This window comes from Taurulus bubalis, assembly GCF_910589615.1.
Source record: "Taurulus bubalis genome assembly, chromosome: 14".
NCBI classification, from domain to species: domain Eukaryota; kingdom Metazoa; phylum Chordata; class Actinopteri; order Perciformes; family Cottidae; genus Taurulus; species Taurulus bubalis.
This window is the reverse complement of record NC_136602.1, coordinates 20,618,998-20,639,614: the sequence shown is the minus strand read 5'-3', so window position 1 is coordinate 20,639,614 and position 20,617 is coordinate 20,618,998. Positions and strand designations below refer to the sequence as shown.

General features: G+C 44.2%; 1 protein-coding gene across 1 annotated transcript in view; it reads right to left on the bottom strand.

Annotated features, from left to right (window-relative positions):
• dntt (deoxynucleotidyltransferase, terminal) overlaps positions 1 to 20,617 on the bottom strand; it is a gene marked incomplete at both ends in the record, with an annotated part of 73,837 nt that overhangs the window by 27,291 nt on the left and 25,929 nt on the right. The window contains 4 exons of the mRNA XM_079229310.1: positions 2,534 to 2,617; positions 3,036 to 3,284; positions 11,960 to 12,062; positions 19,839 to 19,971. Coding sequence (XP_079085436.1) covers positions 2,534 to 2,617; positions 3,036 to 3,284; positions 11,960 to 12,062; positions 19,839 to 19,971 — 569 coding nt within the window. The remainder of the gene's footprint in view (positions 1 to 2,533; positions 2,618 to 3,035; positions 3,285 to 11,959; positions 12,063 to 19,838; positions 19,972 to 20,617) is intronic.

Genomic DNA, 20,617 nt, shown 5'->3' with positions numbered 1-20,617 from the left:
AGTGCTCGACGCGCCTTCTTACCTCATCAGACTCGCGTGCAAAGTTTTCTTCAGAATGTGTGTGTGTGTCTGTGTTTTGCACATGATTTCCGGCCCGTCCGCTCAAGCGCACGGATGGCTGCGCTGTCAGCAAGCCTGGCTCTGCCCTTGCATTTGAATAAACACCATCTGAGTCGGCCGGTTGTGTATAAAATCTGTCAGGAAGCTGCCACCCGACGATCCCGTACGACTCTGACCTGTGTATCCCTGGGGGACTGGCTGACGGGACGCTGCACTGACAGGGTGTCTCCCCTGTCGATCCGCTGCCCCGATACGCGCCCTCCTCCCGCCACGTTCCCTCCTCCCGCCCCACGCTCGTCGCTCAAACGGCACACCGCTCTTCCCCGTGCATTGGAAATGAGCCGTTGGCTGCCTTACAAGGATGCAATGAAAAGTGTCGAGGGCGACTGGTAAAACGCTAGACTCGGAGTCACGAAGATTGATGGTTCCCCGGAATTGTTTTTGTCGTCTTGTCAGTGCTATAAAGTTTCCCCTGCTAAATAATGGAGTTCTGCAGCTGAAGATGTCGAGCCTTTTTCCTTCAAGTTTACTCTCACACACGGGTGCTTTCAGGAGTGGGTCTGTCTGTCTGATCGCTGTAAATCAGAGTGCCATAAACAAAGCTGAGGCCTGTGCATCTCCAGTTGATGTACGACATACAAATAACTGGCATTTGATACAAACACTGAAAGTGGCTTCACCGATCAACGCAAACGCAGACAAACGTTTCGGCATTTGCTTGATTCAAACTCCCCGACTTGTTGCTCTTTGCACGGAAAAACGGAAAACGGCTGCCATTGGATTGGTCGCATGTGGAGAAAGGCTTCTTTCTTTGTGTGGCAAAACTTATCTCAAGTGCCATAACTGAAGGTTTCCCTTTGTCATAAATCACTAATTATGACAGGGTGGCATTACCGTCGCTGCATGGGACTTGTAACTACCGGACGTAAGCCCACTTGCACGCCGACAAAGACAAGGTGTTCCTAAACAAAACCCTTGCATTGCAGGGGAGCGGAGAGTGAATTGGCTATTAGATCGCAGGAGGTGTGGTGTGAAAAAGTATTTCTCCGCTGTAGCTCTCTGCGTAAGGTCAGATGTGGTTTATTTGATTTTGAGATGTGTAAATGAACCTTGGACTCCCCGATGCAATTATTTTTACGCGAACAAGCAAACAGACATTAAGGTGGGTTTTGTTCCTGCGACACACTCTGGTGTCGTTATGTGTGTGTGCACCGCATCCGGCCCGCTAAGCCCGGCCCGCCTCCCACTAAGAGCTGTGCTAAAATGTATTATTTTTAAACGTTGTCCTCGCTCCAGTGTCAACTCTCTGCTCTGCTTAGTGGGGGAGAACCTTGAAGGACCAGAGATTTGGCAGTAATTTACTATCCAGATTCATAGGCGCACACCCAGATGGGGAGACTAAGTATAAACTCTGTGGGAAACGACGATCCAACCGCTCCATCTCCCTCTTTCTTTTCAAAGCTCAATCGAAGAGGAGGTTGTGGTTTTTGAGTTTCACTTGCAGTAACTGTATAAAGCGTTTTACTTGTGCCCTCCCTGAGATTGGATTAAATATCTCTCTGAAACGCCTACAGTGCTCCTCTAAAATTGTTCAGCAATTCAGATAGGTCTGGTGTCGTGTCCAACGGCTGTTTTTTTTCTTCTTTTTCACAGACATAACAGCCGGCTGTGTGAGTTACAACATATCCTGTTCATATTCAGAAACGAGGATTCAATAAATGCTGACTGACTTGGAAATGTTCTCTCATAATATGAAAATTATTGAGAGAAATGTGTTTCTGAAAGCGTTTGAGGTCAGAAGTGAGCTGTGGAGTTGCTGAATCTGCATTTCAGATTGAGAATGGTTAGTTTAAACGTTTTGAGAGCGTTTCCAAAACAGGAGAGTTTCATTTGCAATGGTTTCACTCTTTAATTAAATAATGATGTACACTGTCGTGTACCTTTGCCTTTTTTTATTTACAAGAGTTTTTTCATAATTCATCATCTCATAGTTGGTTGGCTTGGTCCAGACGTTGAAACAGACGCTCTCTGTTATGGAAAGTTCAAGTTACTCTCCCCATTCCTGCTCTACATACAATTCCCACAAGTCCACAGGTGCCTCCACGACTACTTCGCTCAGAGCAGCTGTCAATCATGATGTCAAACCCTCCAATTATAGAATCAAATAACTCATTAAAACCAAACAGTTAATGATTTAACATACAGCCGCAGGACAATAACCAACTAAGATGACAGAAACCATCTTTTGGCCAACTTTCAAGAGTATTTGACACAAACATTACGTTTTGCAGCTCTAAATAACCACAATTGAATAAACCACAATTTTCAGTCAGTCCGTCATATGGGTACGCTTTTGTTTGAGCCACTAGTATAAATCTTAAAGAGTAAATCTTAACTGCTTTCTTGCCCGTTATCCGTAGATTGACTCATGAACCGGCCCTTGTGGTTGTGTATCTCATGCTGCACTATGTACCTTGGTTTTGTCGTACAGGGCGTGGTTGTCCAGAAGCATCCCTCGCTTGCCTCGAGCGAACCTCCTCAGGTCTCTCTCAAACTGCTGTGGAAGAAAATAATCAATAGTCTGAAATCAAATATCTATTTCACTCTCTTCATGTGTTTTATGGCACTGAAAGGAAATAGGGTGACCTCGATGCATTTTTTTCTTCCCGATGGATAAAGGAGGTATTTTCATATCAGATATTTTTTTACATAATATTGTACACTTGTCTTTGTATTGACTTTTTCATATCTTTCAAACCTCTTTGAAGGTTGTTCTATTGTCTAAAATGTATGCCTCCTTAGAGCCAGACAGAATAAAGACTACCTGGACCTTGACCTTGTTCTATTACATGGTGGTGGCCGACATGATCTATCATGAAAGACATCAGTCTCTAGCTTTTTCTGCTATTTTTTACCCAATGGATTCCACCTGCAGTGAGCTGTCGCTCAGTCTGTACTGTATAAATCCCTCATACCCTGGAGCCGGTCCAGCCCAGGAGAGCAAAGGCGTAATGATCCATAGGTGGCGACACCAAGTCCACTCGCACCGCCCTCCAGCCTCTGCCGTCCCCCTCAGCCTTGTTGAGACCTCCCTCCACTCGGCTGCCCTCCAGCCGCATGATCAGGAAGCACTTTGCAAAGTGGTCCATGGCCTCAAACCTCCGGCTGGGAAGCATCGCCACATTGAAGGTGGAGGCCTGGTAGTCACAGTACAGCAGAATGCCCTGGTGAGGAGGGACGAATACGCTAGTTTAGCATCGATTTTGGAGATTGTTTTCTTTATAAAAGGCTTGCTTCCACTATACATCAGCCTCTCTGTTTGTCCGACACACATCAGCCCATAACATAGTCTTGACAAGCATTAGTAACGCCATTATTTGTAACACTATATAAATGTAAAATCAAGTCAAAGTCAGGCAATTTAAATTATGGGAAGGCCTTTCTGCTTGGGTCTTGGCGAGCGACTTTAAAGAGGACAGCCAGCCTCTCAATCTTCCTCCAGCGAGCACCCGGGGGCCTTGACAGCAAAAACCCGGTCACCTTTCATCTTTAGCCCAGACTTCAGAAGCAGCCAAGAGGAGCCCTACTCTATCTGACGATCAGAGGCTCGTAGAAGGTAAAAAGTCCTGACGTATAATCTGTAAGCGAGTTGTTAATCAACCTCATCAATTCCAAAAGACAACATCATTTGCGGTGACGCTGTCTATCGGTCCTGAACAGAAAGCACGGAGGATTCCACCAGACCTGAGTTGTGCCTTGATAGCGACGTGGTAATCAGTATGAGAGGATTGCCAGACTGACTGGCAGGAATGTAATGTTTAAATTAGTATTTTAAAAAGACGTGATTACTGGAATACTGCTCACACTTGGATCAAAAAGCACAATTATAGTAAAACGTTTCACTTTATGGGTGGACGTTACAGTATTTATCAGGGAACTGTCAGATTCACTTTTGTCCAGGAAATTAAAAACAGCCTCTCTCTTTTTCACAGATAAGCTGCGGAAAGTCTGAAGGCATTAATACATTTAAGTGAAATGTTTTTGCTGGAAGAGTTGGCTGAATATTGTCGGCGTTGAAGTGATTGCCAGTCTGGCAGACAAGGACGACTGTCCCGCTGTCTGACCTGGAATTGAGCCATTAAACACACCAAAGCCAGTCTTTCTGTTCTCTGACAGGTTGGATGAGAGCACAGCTACGGAGGAACCAGCTCCATTTGGGAGGCCTGTTAACAAACTTTGGGACCATTTGTGGCCTCATGTTGTTTTCACAGACCTTCTTTCTGGATTCATCATTAACAGAAGTAGTTTCAGTGTTGTGGTCCTGAAAGGAGTCCGACTGCCATTCTCACAAGACGTTGTTGCCTTCCATGAGCACTGCAACTTTCTTTCGATCCAGCAATATCAACATCTTAGAGATAAAAGGCGGATTCGATACGGTCCTGGAGGTATTGAACATGGCTGAGTTGTGGTTGAGGGGGGACATCACTGGCAAAAACATTGTTTGTATGCACTGGTCCATCTTCTTTCAGACTAGTGGAAAGAAAACATCCAAAATACACATTCAGGTGTTTGTTTTACTTCATTTGTATCTTTGCGTCTGTAGATTTCTCCTAAATTCACCAAAGGTTAGCATTAGACAATGCCTCATTTGCATATTTAAACTACTATTTCAGACAAATTATAATAGCAAAGATTATTGTTTTCATGGTGATATCTATTTTGAAACAAACTTTCCTGGGGAGCGTGTAGTGGACTGGTGGATGGACTATCCGGGACAGTGAAAGTTAACAAGGTCCTGGGTAGCAGAGAATGAACTCTTCCTACTGAAAGTGCACACAAGGTGCCGCCTGCCCATCAGATTCTAATCATTCAGACAATCATGGCACACAATTTGGGCCCCAAGGACACTTGGACTGAAGGAGAACCATGATCTTCCGATTAGTGCACGACCTAGCCATCCTATACGGTCCCCCCTATACTCTGAATTTCAGATTCCACTCCCCTGTATGAAGTTGAATCACTCCTTCATTCTAACAGCCGCTTGACCTCTGAACACAGGCCAGAGGGAGGAGGTGGTGAGGAGCTGATGGCATGATGATGTGGTTTGGGTTGCTGATGATGATGATCATGATGATGATGATGTCGACCGTGATGTTTATGTGGATGTCTATGCCACTGATGATGACGATTATGGCAGAGATGTTGATTGTGTATTCGACTCATTGTCCCTTTGTATTTATCAGTGAGTACTGTTGTTGGACTTCTATTCCACTTCTCGACATCTCCCCTCCTCTTTACTGTCCTTTATTTTCTCTGTTATTTCACGTAGTGTACTATGTCTCGCTATAAAACCAATAGCCCTCTGGGGACAAAATAAAATGTAACGCGCTATGACGATCAGCTAAGAATCCCGCCTGCATTGAGGGGGTACTATATGCAGTGGATAACACAAATGGCCTCTTTGAGATGTTTGGGAAATCAGGTTGCACCTGAATACAATAATTCAATCTCCTTGGTGATCAAATCAAAAGCAATATCAACTTGATCAGTAACATTTAGCATTGGCCGTGGCTGCAAACAGTGGATATGGATGCCAGTAAAAGGACATGGACCCCTGTGTGAACATCTGCTCAGACTTGTCATCGATCTAATTTGAGCCCAGAGTGGTGAAGAAAAAAAAAGGGGGGGATGGCTGAGCATCCAATAGAGAGATGAGCCTTCATTCAGCCATAGTAGATGGCTGAAGCCCATTCCCTGGTAAATGGTTCCACTCCTCCGATAATGGAAATATCTGCCAAGTAAGATGTCAGTGTGTTGAAGAGAAGAGAGAGAGAGAGAGAGAGAGAGAGAGAGAGAGAGAGAGAGAGAGAGAGAGAGAGAGAGAGAGAGGAAATAAAGACAGGAGAGTCTGTGAACTGATTTCCTCCGAGCCTCGGCCCGGCTGATTGGGCCTCCTCCCCGGATGCAGCAACATTAAGGCAATAAAGATTACAAATTGTCAATTTAATTCCAGCGCCCGGACGTAATTGTTGGAATGCTACCCTCCACTCGCTGGCCATAAATCCGACGCACTCTCCTTAAAGAGCAATAATTGGGGGAGCGAGTGCGGCGAGTGCGGCGAGTGCGGCGAGCCCTGCACTCCCAGCCGATGACTGAGGTTAATCACAAAGCATTAAACACCTAGTCAGCGTGCCCCAGAGGGCGCTGGGAAAAAAGGAAGGTAGTGAGAAATCCATGGTGGCACTCGGGGAAGCAGATCTCAAAGAAATCGCCTCCTCGCTCTTCCACCTCTAATCGTCTTTAGGGATGGACTCGTTTGTTGAAGGCACACAAAAAAAAGAAGAACATCTTGACGTCTGCGACGCCTCTGCAATTACCGATAACCACTCACCTTCCAACAACGGGCAGGGAGATGGCTTCTTAAAAGTTCCCTTCACGTCCGATAATAGCTTCGCTGAAGGCAGCGACACATCCCACTCAGATAATGAGGCCAGGATAACGGCATAAAAGCACTCCAACGCTGACTAATCTGAAATTAAAAGCCCCGCGAGCCACAGTTAAGACAAGTTGTGGGAGAAGGTCCGCGAGCCCGTCTCGTGCACGAGGCCGCAAAATGTAGGTCACGTCTCACTCCGACGGCACGTATTTCCGACCCCTCCTCAGCGGTGTGTTTCTCTGAGCCTCTAATCCTTGTGACGCCTTGAGAGAACGATATTAATGAGTTATGGGGACAGTTGCAGAAGGTCGTTAAGCACCTGAAAGCGGACACCCTTTGTTTCACGGGCTTTGCGGCCCTCCTTCCGACGCGCACGTACGCGCACGTTGCAGTGGCACGCTTCTCTAGGACACACACACACATCTTCTATGAAAACAGGATGTCATGAAGTTCCCCATCTCAGCATCGCCGGGGGCTGTTTAGCCCTATAGTGCTCTGTAATCATCTCCCACGCAGCAGGTAATGTCAGCGAGCATCTGAGAGTAAGCGTATTCCACCAGAACTGTTTACAGAGGGAATTACAGAGGAGGACAGCGGGAAGATAATCTTTTCCCCAAAGCTTTGCCTCTGAGTGCTGGGGAGAGAAAAAAGAGTCAAGTAATCGTGACTTTTGAAATTGTGATAAAAAAAATTATAAAAAATGTAAAAAATAAGCTTTCTATTCAATGATTTACTCTTTGCTTTGACTGGGAGTGATGAGTGGCCGCTGCCTCCTGCATCCAAGCAGAGGACAGGCAGGACGTTTTTTTTTAAGGGACGCGAGGGGGCTCCGATCTCATCTCGCAATCTCTCTGACTCACAGAGAGAGAGAGAGAGACTTCAAAAAACCCTGCCTCGGAGTCGAAGATTAGCGCGCGTTAGCCCCGGGCCGTTTGAACTGCACTTCCGCTTTGATTCCGCAGCTCCGGCGGAATGAAGGAGACTGATTGCTGAAATTAAAGCGCAGCGGGTCCGTGCATCCGTGCGTGTGTTTCCTCTCAGTGTCATTCCGAAGTGGCCGCTGCCGCTCGGATTTTATTCAAATCGGAGTGTGACTGCATGGCCCGTTCAACCTAAAGGAGGTAGGGGGGCGTCTCCGCTCCGTGACCGCATGCTAGCGGGTACTCATCCTTCAACAATAAAAAACAAAAAAGCAACACTTATACAGTATTTAGAGACAGCGGTGATAGATGGACGTGGGTGAAACATGGCTCCCTCCCGCTCCCTCCGCCGTAATTACCAGGGCCAAGCTGAATCTCATCCGTCTGCCACAGAAGCTTGGTGGCTGACCTTGCCTCTGCCCCCAAGTTATGCTTTCGGAATATCAGCGGGACGAGGAGGAGGAGTGGGAAAGGGAGGGAGGAAAAAAAATGATGAACCCGTTTTTACAAGGACGTTTCTAGATAGATGTATTTTAAACTCCCTGCAGGCTGGAGGGAGGGGTGATATTAGGCCTGAGTGAAGACACGTGGGCTCCGCCCCAGGTGGCTTGATAGCCGATGACAAGGTTACACGACTTAGAGTCAACCTCTGCCACCGCCACTTAATCATTGCCTCCTGTGTCCTCATCCCCGCAGACCCGCCCACTGGTCCACTGGTCCACCTGGCATGCAGAGAAAGAAAGCTTCCGGTTGTACCCTAAACCCTAACCCTAACCCTGCCTCTCCCACCCTAACCTCCTTTGCACCCACTCACATTCGCGCACCCTTTCGCACCTTCACCTCGTCCCCTCTCGCCTCTTCAGTGAGCATCGAATGGCTGCGAGAGGCCAGAGCAGCCCGGCCATTGCCCGCATCGGTGAGTGGGCGGTAATTATCGCATGGGAGACCGAGACTAAACCGTGCGTCCCTGCTCTTCCTCAAACACTTGTCTCCTCTCGTGACTCTCCGGCGCCACGTTTATCTGAGGGAGAAAACCTTGTTGACAAATCCTTTATTTTTTTCTTTACAGAACACCATGTACTGTACACCCTTTGTCAGCGATGTTGCCCATAATTCATTTGCGTTGGCCTTCAGCGATCCAATTGTGGAGCAACAAGTTGTTTCGTCATGTTCAATGGAAAGAGTTCCACTGTAATGCACAGACATTTTAGCAGCTCTATTTGATGTGGTCATCCTTAAATAAATTGGTTTTAAATGTTAAACTAAATAAGATATAACTGTGTCTTTATGCAATACAAACACGCCACGTGTACCACGACGTCCACTCAGATGCTGTGGGCACGTGTTGCCTCAGGTACCGGCCAGTGACGAGTCCAGTTCAAGTTACAGAGGAATGAGACTGAAGGTTTATTGATGTAAAAACACAGCAGAGTGGTGTATGACACAATGAAGTTGCCAGGTTGAAAGGAGCATCATCGCTCAGCTCAGGTTCATGCTGCATGGCCAGGAGAGGAGGAGGAATGTTTCAAAACTCTGTCTCTAAAACAGCCCTGGTTTGTGTCAATGCATTTTCAGATAACCAATTATAATGATGAGTGAAACTAGAATAGACACTCAGACTTATCAAACACAGATGTAACTCATGACATAGTCATTTGCCATATTTCATTGCAGTAATTACTGGACCAGAAACCATCGGTAATGTAATTAGTTCCACCTGTGCTTTTCAAAATGTTGTGATGAGAGAAAAAACAAAAATATATATATATATATATATATATATATATATATATATATATATATATATATATATATATATATATATAATGTAAAAAGTAAAACATTTTGACAAGGAGGAAAAGAAAAACTGGCCATGCACATCAAGCAAACAGTCAGTCGAAGCCTATCTTGCTCTCCAGCTTGCTCACCCTCAATACAGAAACACAGCAGAGGAGCCTTTTGTCTTGTCAACCACAAACGCCTCGACCGACCAATCACGTTGCATGTTTGCATCCTTGTCCGTCCAAAATGTCCTCACTTACTTAATTTATCCTATTAGACACTTGGCTCCTCTAGATAGTTTCCTCAAACCCGTTACTGGTTAAATAGGATGTGATAACCATGTGCGTCCAATGGTAGTGAGAATCTACTTCAGCTTCACGAGAGAAAAAGAACCACTGCTTTAAAGTCTATTGCACGATTCTGATAAAGACCTCGGTTTAATGTAATTAGGTAAATGTGTTCCCATGCACTGGGTTTTAATCAGACACTTCTGGAGCGCGTTGATGTTTTTGTCACATTACTGCGATATTAGCGGCAAATAATTGTCAACATTTGAGAGCAGCCAATAATTCAACCATTACGTGCGAGTAAACACGAGCTGCCTTTAACATTGTCGACCACTCCGGGTGTTGTCTCTCGCTCTGACTTTCCCTCTGCTTTCATCAGACGCCATCTGTCCGTCTCTCCTCCGCATCCACCCTCTCCTTTTCTGTCCTCCTTCCTTCCCAGAGGGATCCATTTTCCATTAAGGGGCCTCGAGAGCGGCCGCTGGTCCTCGGAAGCCCAGCCAAAAGTTTTGAAGTGACTTGCAAAATTGTACCATTTCTCTTTTACCTGATTCACTCACCTTTCCCCAATCGCGTTCCATTAACGGCGACTGAATCAGAACCTCGGACCACTTTTCTCTCTGACTTTTACGGAAAGGCTGCTGTAAGTCTCAAAGGACGCTTCTGAATAATGGAAAAGTGACCCACTCCGTTCAATGCCTTATTATCGAAATATTCCATCAGAGATATATCCTTAGGGTGAGGATCAAATGAAAAATGCATGTTTAACCGTTTAGATCATATTGTCATGTTGTGCACGCACCAAAAATAACTAATTTATCATATTTTTTACATCAAAATTCAATCATCTTCTCTTGTAAAACAAAATATGGCAGGCACCGCGTTGGGTGAATATCGCAGAGCTTGTACCAACCAATAATATCATAACATCCACCCATCAATCAATCTGCAACATTTAGCCAGAGGGGAGATAGATGTGTGTGTTGAGCCACAGTCCTCCTGTTGCTCAATTATTCATCCTAAACCCGCCCACTTTGCAACGGGCCAATCACATGCAAAGGATTTACTTTAAATGGCATTTTTTCCATTGGATTTGGGGATTATTGTAGAAAATAAGATTAGGTGCAAACAAATGTTTATGATACCAGGTTTTGTTCAGCAAAAGAATTTTCACTTTTATGATTTTGGAAGCGTGAATGCAATCGACAGAGGCAAAAAGCTAAAGTTAGTATAGTATAGTTAGTTAGTTAAATGAACCCCACCACGGTCGCATGGGCACCACAATGAGACTAGTTGCCCAGATAACGTTCAGTCGTCTCATTTAGCCACTTGTTAGCGGCCGCCTCTTTTAAGTTGTGTAACAACTTTGTTACAAAGTTGTGTAACAAAGCGTTACAATCTCGTAAGCTAGCGTTCACCACAGACCTTCTTTCTGACACTGTAACTTCTGTTTCACTGTGACTTTAAGGCAAGGAAATGACAGATTGGCTTCTGATTGAAATAGGTTTGTAATCACATAGTCAATAGTGCATAAACACAAAGGCACAACACCTTGATTGGGTTGCACCAGCTATTCATAAACCCATTCCTGAGTTTGTGTTTAAAGTCTGTCTGAAGCTTTCAGTAACTATTAGTTGTTTGGAGCTGGTGATTTGTTGAATATGGTTTCATCATGAAATCTTCACATAGTAGCTTCCGTAATGGGAAACATTAGTACTGTCCTCCAATCAAAAGTGGCCTTCAAAAGGAAGTTAGTGTAGCATCACACGGTTCAAACATGAGTGCACGGGTTAGGGTTAAACCTTGTAAATGTAATTTGATAACTATGTGTGTCAGAGTTAGTGGTATTCATGCGATGTAAAATCGGCCTCTGATTATAAACCTAAACTTTGCACTGTAGCGTTTTGTAATTTCAGGTGTAATGTGTTGTTTTTGGTCAATGCAAGTAAAAATCATCCCAGTTTACATCGTTATTGAACATACTGACTGTCCTCCATATTACCTGCTTTACTCTTCAATGAAAACGAGTCATGTACTAGCAAGCTAGCGGTAGCTTTGACAGCTAGTTCAGTTAGCTACGCAACAGATGGGAATATTTAATAATAATCCCTATTCAAGACCTAGTGTCTGTGTCTGTAAATGTCCATGAAAGCACTGGAAACACATGTGGCCGGATTGACCTCAAAGTTTCCCTTCTTTGAAACTCAGAACCAGTTTCAAAAATGTATCTTTAAATGCAAAGTGTTCAAACAGTGTTCTGAAGTGCTCTGTTCATTCAATAATTGTGTCCTACTTTCTACCGTATCCTGTAATAAATCTACACAGCATTTGTTTTAATTCAGTGATTTGGATTTAAACCAATAGTGCCTACCAATTAGATTTCATTATTTGCATTCTATTAATTTCATTTACAAAGAATGATCAACCTCATTACTTCCCTTAATTGCAAAAAAAAGAGGAAACAACATACTTACTTGCTTTTTCAGTCCATCAATAATTTTGGGTAGCAGACTCTCCTCGCTGCCCAGCTCAGGTGTGGTCACGATAAAGTCTACATCATGACCAAACTCCTTTCCCCTGGAGATAAAGACGTAGCACCGTTACTCATTCACTGTGTGCAGGAAATAATGAATAGAATTATCTTTTAGTCACAGCCCCTTAACTAATGAAGAGGGAAGGTGGCAGGCAGAGCTATTAAAAGCACAGGCCATACTAATGGCATTGACTTTTTTTACATTATCCCAACAAGCAATTTGTCTTAAGTTGTTCAGTGGAAAAAGCTCCTCTTTTGTTTTGTTGCCTCAGCTGTCAGAGCTTTAACTTTTATGAGAATCATCATCTTCTGCTTTGATCAGTGTCATAAAACAGACCCATATGGAGCCTGGCTGCGCTCACACAATGCATTTACTCAGTCAGCACAACTAGACTGTGGTGGAAGTGATTGTTAAGTGATTATCAGGCAGGAACGGATACAATGAAACGCTCAGCAGAGAACCCCTGCATGTGCATACAATCGTACACAAATTGCACATCAAAGCTTCTGTCTGAAATCGACGTACTGAATCAGTGACGGGACATAGTTTTCACTGTTATTCAGGAGAGTGGTGCAGCTTGAGATGATTCACTCACAGTGGATCCATTAAAGCTGGTTTATGGTAGCGGGGTTGAGATTTGTTGATCTCTTTTTAAATTCACGTTGTGACTTCTTTGAGGACAACACTAGTCCATGAGGCAGTGAAATGTAAACCTGGGACATTTGGTTATGAAAATCTTACTCTGAAAGTCAAATGAGTATGTTCAGCGCTGTGTGAATTTGCCACCACAGTCATGTCGGTAGGTTTCCGAGTTTCACAGATCAGGAGGTGGTGTTCTGTCTGTGCTATCTTAGTTTCACTCTCATACTCTTGTGTAAATCTATAGCTAAGCTAACATGTACTTGTTTGTGTTGTTGTACAGTCCACCTGTATTCAACCCCCTCAGCCGGAGGTGGTTCTTTGTTGTTGTTGTTGTTATTTGACTTTATATGCAATGTAAATGCTTCTGTACAATGTGACGGTGCTAACCTGTGAACTATAAGAGCAGGTTGCACACTGGCCAGATAGCTTCTAGTTTATTTCTTTTTGGTTTTGTGTTTTATTATTTATTCCGTCCTGAAAAGCACAATAGATGTGTAGTCCTAGTTGTGTTACGTTGTGTATCCCAGGGCTACCAGAGCTCTGTGGCTAGTTATGTTCGCATAATAAACACATACGGTATTTTTAAGTGCCGTAATCCTGTTAATATTTCTGTCTTAGAACGATTAGAATAATTATTTAGAAATGAGTTCATTGTTTTCATAGAAATGTTGTTTCATTGTCGTACGTGATAATGTATTTGGTTTGTCTGTAGGAAGAGCTTCCTGTTTAAGTGTAAAGGATAGAAGCTCCTCAAGGCAGAGATTCTCACAAGTCATTTCTTGCCAGTCCAAGTCAAGTGTCAAGTCTCTTATGATTGCAATGAGTGTTCTATCATCTGCTGCATGTCATCCGGTCTGCTTAGAACACTGCATAGCTATATCTAAGGAATTCAAAGCATGCAGGCCACTGTATTATCATCACTTCTTTATCTATTAGCATACAGTATCAGCGTTGATTAGTTGTGTATATGATCACTTTAAACAGGCTATTGAGATGCAATATGATCAAAAGAAACAAAACATGAACATACAGCCCCAGAATAGAACCACAGGGTTAACTTAACGTGGTCTTCCTCTTGGTTTAGTGTTTGATGTGGATGGTTTAGTGACCCAACCATTACAACCATGCTAAAGCAAGCACCATATGTTAACAGGGCTCTCAAGTTTTTAAGACAGGTAAGAGTGACATATCCTCCTCCTCCCCCCCCCCCCCCCCCCCCCCCCCCGCCTCCGCCCATGCTGTATGCCCACAGACCAGTTACCCCCCCCATGTTATTATTAGCTTTATTTTCATTGGTTGCTGGATTACATTTCACCCAGATACAACAGATACGTTTTTCTGATTGGCTATTCGTGTAGCCCATGTCTTTTTTTTTATTGGCAGGAGATTCGGGGGAGACGTGCTTGATTCCTCCATGGTGAGGGCAGCGCGACCAGGTCATGTAGGCACATTAAATAGCCTAGAGTTTTCTTTCAGCGTGAGAAATACGATGTGTGGCGGGAGGGCGTGACTTAAGACCGAAATGTGTGACAGTCACGCTCAATGCGTGACACTTGAGAGTCCTGTGTTAAGCATAGCAAGCAAACAAACACTCACTCATCTTTTCAAACGCCGATACAATCAAATTTGGTGGTGTGCTCGCTTAGATGTTGTTGCTGCAGCTTACAGTCGTTTATGGCCATGTGCACCAGATGTGTAACGCTGAGCATGATATTTTTTGATCTCCTTACTTTCCAAAACCAGCTAGCGCGCTAGTTATCTAGCTTTCTTATTTCGCCATGCTGTTATGCTACACATGGTTCCAGAAAATGAGCAGAACAGCAGGCATGTCCGCTCCACTCCTATTCTATTTCTGACCGGAGTTTAAACGTTTCCTGCACATGGGACATCACCTGTCCTTGAAAGCATATGTATGCCTCTATATTGTGCTATGGAGGTCTTTAGAGAGGAGCTGATTTGTTGTGCCGTTACTGAAGCCAACTCCACCTGCTGTTTATGGATTTCTCCTTCGAGCAAAACATCCGTCCTGCTCCGGCCAGTTCAGTTGGCAACAAGCTCACATTGCAGCTTTTTCGACAGTTGAGGCGAGCGGGAAACGCGGGTGCACGAGTGCTGAAGTTGCCCCACAAATGTCGGAAGCTTCCCTCCTGCCAGGCTGTGAACTGTTCAAGTTTGCCAGGCATCATTTCAAACTGACCATTACTGACCAACACCCGCTGGCTCACACACACATACACAAACCTTTGCGATAGGCTTAATCATAAAGATGTACACACCAACACGGCGAAATGACAAAGAGCGATGGCTCACGGCGATGTAGCCCTTGCTGCCTCGAACAGATGAGTGATGGCAGCGAAGAGCGAGGGGCACTAAAGGAGGCTGCAAATGGCGTGCTGGAAAGCTGCTAAAAGGTCACAGTGGCTAATTCAGGGAGCAAGGAAGTAGAAAACAGCCATTAGAGCTCCACAAGGCGTGATAATGTCAATGGTTAGCGTTCGTGGCAGAGAGCATGTACCCCCCGTGGCATTAACGAGATGAGTGGCTGGCTTGCAGGTTCACTCAGCACATACTCAGTCACAGTCGTTTAATTTGCCCCTCGACTGTGTGTAATCCCTTCTTTCTATAAAATGATCGAGGACGTGGGAGCTCACTTGTGTTTCAGTGGTATTTATGTCGGCCTTTATGTGAAAAGCTGACACTTCATTAATGATTTGACTGCTAGGACGCCGCTATTTGAGACTGCATCACAGGTTTTCATCTGCTGATGGAGCAACTTTTCCCCCGAACACCCCAACACTTAATTGGCAAGGCTGAGATTCCACAACACTTCCAGCTTTTGCAGCGCGTTCAAGTTGTTAAGTGAAACCTCACCGCTAGCCTCTGCTGCGCCTGCAAAACTCACTCGAGTGCACTGCATAAATGTGTGCCGTGAATAGTTAAAAAAAGGGGGAAGATCATCAGCATAAATTGTGTTTACTTCCAATCAGAGTTTTAAAACGAGCTCGTTTTATCGAGGCATGGGAAACACGGGAATTGGGGTTTATTTGAGGGGACGATGCCGTGGCATTGCACTCCTCAGCTCCTTCCTGATCGCACCGGAGCATTAGTATGTGTCGGGTCTGTACATATTCAACCGCAGTCAGCGGAAAACTAGACACATTCTCTCTGGCAGAGAGGGTGTTTTTTTTCCTTCTTCTGTGCCTCTAATGGTGCACCTTCAGAACACTGTTTTTATTTAGCATGAGGGCATACACTCCTGCTCAGCGGGAGACGTTGGGCTGAAAAGATTAGCTTTGATGGTGCTGTTACACACTGTGCAGTAACACCGGCAGTGTTCCTTTAAATTAAGTGCAACAAAAGAGCAGAGCACTTGAATTTAGCGGCTCTACTATTTTATTGCGTGAGGGGAAGTGCTAAATTATTAATTCCTTCAGCACAAAGCCCATAAAATATACATAGTTATATACAAATTTGTGTCAACGACACGGCGACATGTATGAATAATACAGATGTGTGAAGTGTTGCTGCTGCTGGAAAATTTTACAGGATGCATTTATTTGCCTTGAGAAGAGTTGAGCGGCAGTCAAAAGTGGCTGATCAGGGAAATGAAGCAGGTTTCACCTTGTTTCACACTCGCTTTCTTAAAGGGACAGTTCACCCCAAAATCAAAGATCCATATTTCCCTTCTTACCTGTAGTGCTATTTATCAATCGAGATGTTTTAGTGCGAGTGGCCGAGTGTTGGAGATATCGGCCATAGAGATGTTTGGCTTTTCTCCGCTATAATAGGACGACATGTCACTCGGCTCGTGAAACTCAAACTCTGCAGCAATGTGTCTTTATAGAAATCATTACCCGGTTACTAAAAATAATCCACAAACCTTGCTGTGAGCAGTTTCACGTAGGATCTATTTACTTCCTACCGAACTACACCCGCCAACCGCTATCACGTCCACGAGTAGATGCACTTTCTTTAGCGGGTGTAGTTTAGTAGAAAAAAAATGTTCCTTCATGAAACTGCTCACAACAACGTTTGTTTATTTTGAGTAACCGTCCCCATGATTTCTGAAAAGACATCATGAGCCATAAGCCGAGTACCATATAGTCCCATTATATTGGAGAGATGGCAGTCATCTCATTGGCCAATATCTCCAAAACTAGGCAGCTCACACTAAAACAATCTAGATTGATGAATAGCACTACAGGTACGAGGAAAATTACTTACCTTTGGGGTTAACGTTCCCTTTAAGATTCTTGGTAACACAGAACAATGAGGTGATAACCAGGAAGACATGTCATAAAAACAAGAAAAAGCACAAGTGTAAAAGCGTACGTGGGGCATACCTCATGATCAGACAGCTCATTTAGCTCTTTCCCCTCCAAGTCGATAACAGAGTTGTTTATAAAAATCATGACACTCCGAGCTAAACTGATAAGGGTTATTTATCTCGGTTGTTGTTCGAGAGAAACGACGAGTGGGACTCAGCCTCTGTCTGAGGATCTGAAAGCAGACACCACTAGACCCCTCATCAGTGTCACTTTGAGTCCTATTCCAGACAATCTGATGTTAAGTAAGATCCACTGCGGGGAGTTGCCGGCTTCACGCCGAAATAAACACATATTCCGCTGACACCGTGTGAGCATTTCACACACAGTGGTGGTAAGAGCTGTATTTCCAAGCCTAATCTATTTTTAATCCTCCCCCCCAACAAAACCGCTTTAAGACTTGTCACCCGCCTTCCACAGCTGTCCTTTCAATAAGGCTAATGTCAGCGGCGTCAACAAATCCCCGCCACGCTGTGTCCCTCTGAAGTGGATGACAGCTTGAGTTTACTGGAGCACGGCACTTATTTCGTGGAACTTTTGGAAGCCGAGTTATTTTCTTTGTGTACGATATCCAGAGATGAAAGATGTGCCGCAGCCGCATGCATCTCTTTAAGGAGGTATAGGGTATGTGTGCTTCTCCATCTTTTGACAAGGGCTATCGGCTGGAAAGATGAAGCCAATAAGAGACTCTACATTGCGCTGGAAATTAGAGGTAATTAAATTGAGCTTTGACAGGACTTTAGAAGGGAACATATTTAAATATGTCACACAGGAGAGAATTAGTGGGTTATTAGTAGTGCTGCCGGCATCTTACAGAGCATATGAACTATTTTGGCGTAATAGGCCTTATAGCGTCTCCCGCTGTGTTCAACCCATGTCTGGAGATTCTGCTTTTTCGGCGAGATAAAGGTAAATTACTTACTTACCGACTGATAACGTACAAGTCATCTTTCTTCAATTATAGCTCTGTGTGATTCCAATTAGGTCTCACATAATTCTCCCCAAGCCTGCACCAAATATGAGATGAAATAATTTCATCTCCCTGAGTTTGAAGCCATAAAAGCTTCCTTACAGGCCCCTTTACGCTTTGCAGCAGACTCCTGGCCCATAAATCCTGTGCCGTTCCTCCCCTTCATTCTGGATGTTAACTATGCATGATGCTCTAATCGCTTTCCCCATCTCTTTTACCACATCATCCCCTTGAGGAGCAGTTATTTACATAATCAGATATCATTCCAGCTGTCATTTATCGTTTTGGAGATTAGAGATATTGGATGTCTTTTTTGAGGGGTTTTGTTTGTGCAGTTTGATACCATCTTTACTTTAGAAAGCTGTGGACCTATAACCACTGAGACAAATCAAATATACACCCCGGTTTAGAAATCTTTGAGAAAATGCAATATTCCTCTTAGAAATGAGAAGTTGAATTCATAAGCAGTAAAACCTTCTTTACATTCAGGGTTTTTATTGCTTACATTCAGGGGTTGTATTGCTACCCACTTACTTGGTCTGATATGACTAATAGTATATAGTGGCTATAAAGTTAGCTTGAGGTAAACCTAAGGTAAATATTGCTACATAATGATAAGGATGCACTGTCACTTGACACTTGTGTGTCGGGGAATCTCCACAGTTGTTGTATTTATATGTTGTGTGTGCTTAGCTGGCTCAAAAGCAATTTCCGGAAACCCCACCAACCTCAAAATCCAAGATGGCTGTGCCACCCATAAACAGTCAAAAATAAGTTGCAGTAATGTGCTGTTTATTAGCATTCCTGTCCTATGTGTGTCTCATTAAATCAGTCATGCATACAGTACTGTCCAACTTCCATCTGTGGTGATTTCCACGGTAATGAATGCAGTATTATACGCACTCGCACTTTGACGTCGTTCCGCACACATTTTTAGCGGTAAGTATAAAACAGTCAAGTTTACTGATTCTTGTGTTCTAACTGCAAAACATAGTATAATATTAAGGCCAACATATACTGTCGGTACAAAACTAAATTACACTGCTGTTACAATAGCTTAGCATATTAGCTTTTGCTGAAGCGTTGCTAATTGCACAGAAGTCGTTGTTTACTTTGTCTCACTTTAGTCAGTCTATGATAATTTCGTGTCAAACTTTGCCAAACTGGAATGTGTTAGAGTACAACGAATAAAGAAAAAGGGTTCACAAGATGTTTAGAGAAATGTTGTTTGTCACGGGCACTATTAAAGGCCATCAGCTAAGCTGCGGCAGCTCTGTCACCCCTGTTGAGAGGCAAGCGCCTGTCCTCACTGCCAGACTGCTTTTGAATTATTTGCCGCACACGGCACTGGTTACGGCTGCATTTTTACAACACCACGGAGCAGAGTGCCCCGCGCTTACTCACGCACATAAAAAAAAAGAAAAGAGCAGCACAAAGAGGTGGCGGTAGATGGAGGCTCCGGCTGTGAGCAAATAGTTGCACTCAGTAGGTGGCTTTGCAAGAGCACTCACCGTGCACTTTGAGATTGGCAATGTAATGCATTTCAACATCTTAATGTAAATGCAATACCATGTCGGGGAATGTTTTCTTTTTTTTTCACGAGCAAAGAGATGGTGACCTTGTGTTGTGTTGTCAAGTCAACACAATTGATCTACTCAATCCTATCAACTGCAGGATGCACTGAAGCGCCAGCAGCTCTGATGCTTCGAAACCACGCACTGTGACTGTGTGACAGCAGTTAGTCATAACGACTCAAGCAGACCTCTTGAAACTTTTCTAATATCCTTGTATTCCCAACAACAGTGGAAAACAAGAATAGATGCAGGACAGGAAGTGCTGTTCCGTATCAACAGAGCGAGGGATGAGGAGACGAGTCGTGTACCTGCGAAAGCCACCTGTCAGTGCTAGTATGGCGGCCGGAGTGATCGCACGGGCAGCTCCGTCGATAATGTTCCTCAGGGACCGGGCCTCCGCTTTACTGACAGCCCTGGATATGTCTCCATAATGCAGAAAACCTGTGGGGACGAGACCACGTGGTTATTAGTCTGGGAGCCAGCCATCAATCATAGCCATTTGCTCCTGAGAAGTGGCGAGTCAGGGTGAATTAAAAGTAAAGTAAAATGTGATGTGTTCTGCTGGCTGATGGAGGGCGACGAGCGGTGCACGCCTGCTGCAGATACAAGAAGATTACAGCCAGTGTAGATACTGAGCTGAAATTATGATTGATGGATTGATGGGTATCTTGTTGATTTCATGCATCTCACTTTGTATTTTCTCTTTTTTTCCTTTGCGCTACATACAAAGCGTACATTTTTAATTTCTTCCCTCAGAACAGACGAAGCTCCAAATCCTTAATGATATTTGTCTCCACCGCAGAATAATATAATTTAACAACTTGTTTTTTTCTGCGCTTTTAAGATTTACAGAATACAGTGGAGAGATCGGGGTTCAAACACATTTCCTTTGTCAAAAGCAGGCATTATTTCTCGGCACGGAGCGGAGACTGCAGTGTTCCGAATGATGGATTATGACCGGTTTGATGAAGATGTCTGTCGGCCTAATACATCATCGGATGGAGTTTTCTAACTGAATGGGAACCTGCGAGCGGTGTAATATAATGTTGTGAATTACCGCCTCATGCAGTGCCACAGTATATGTATC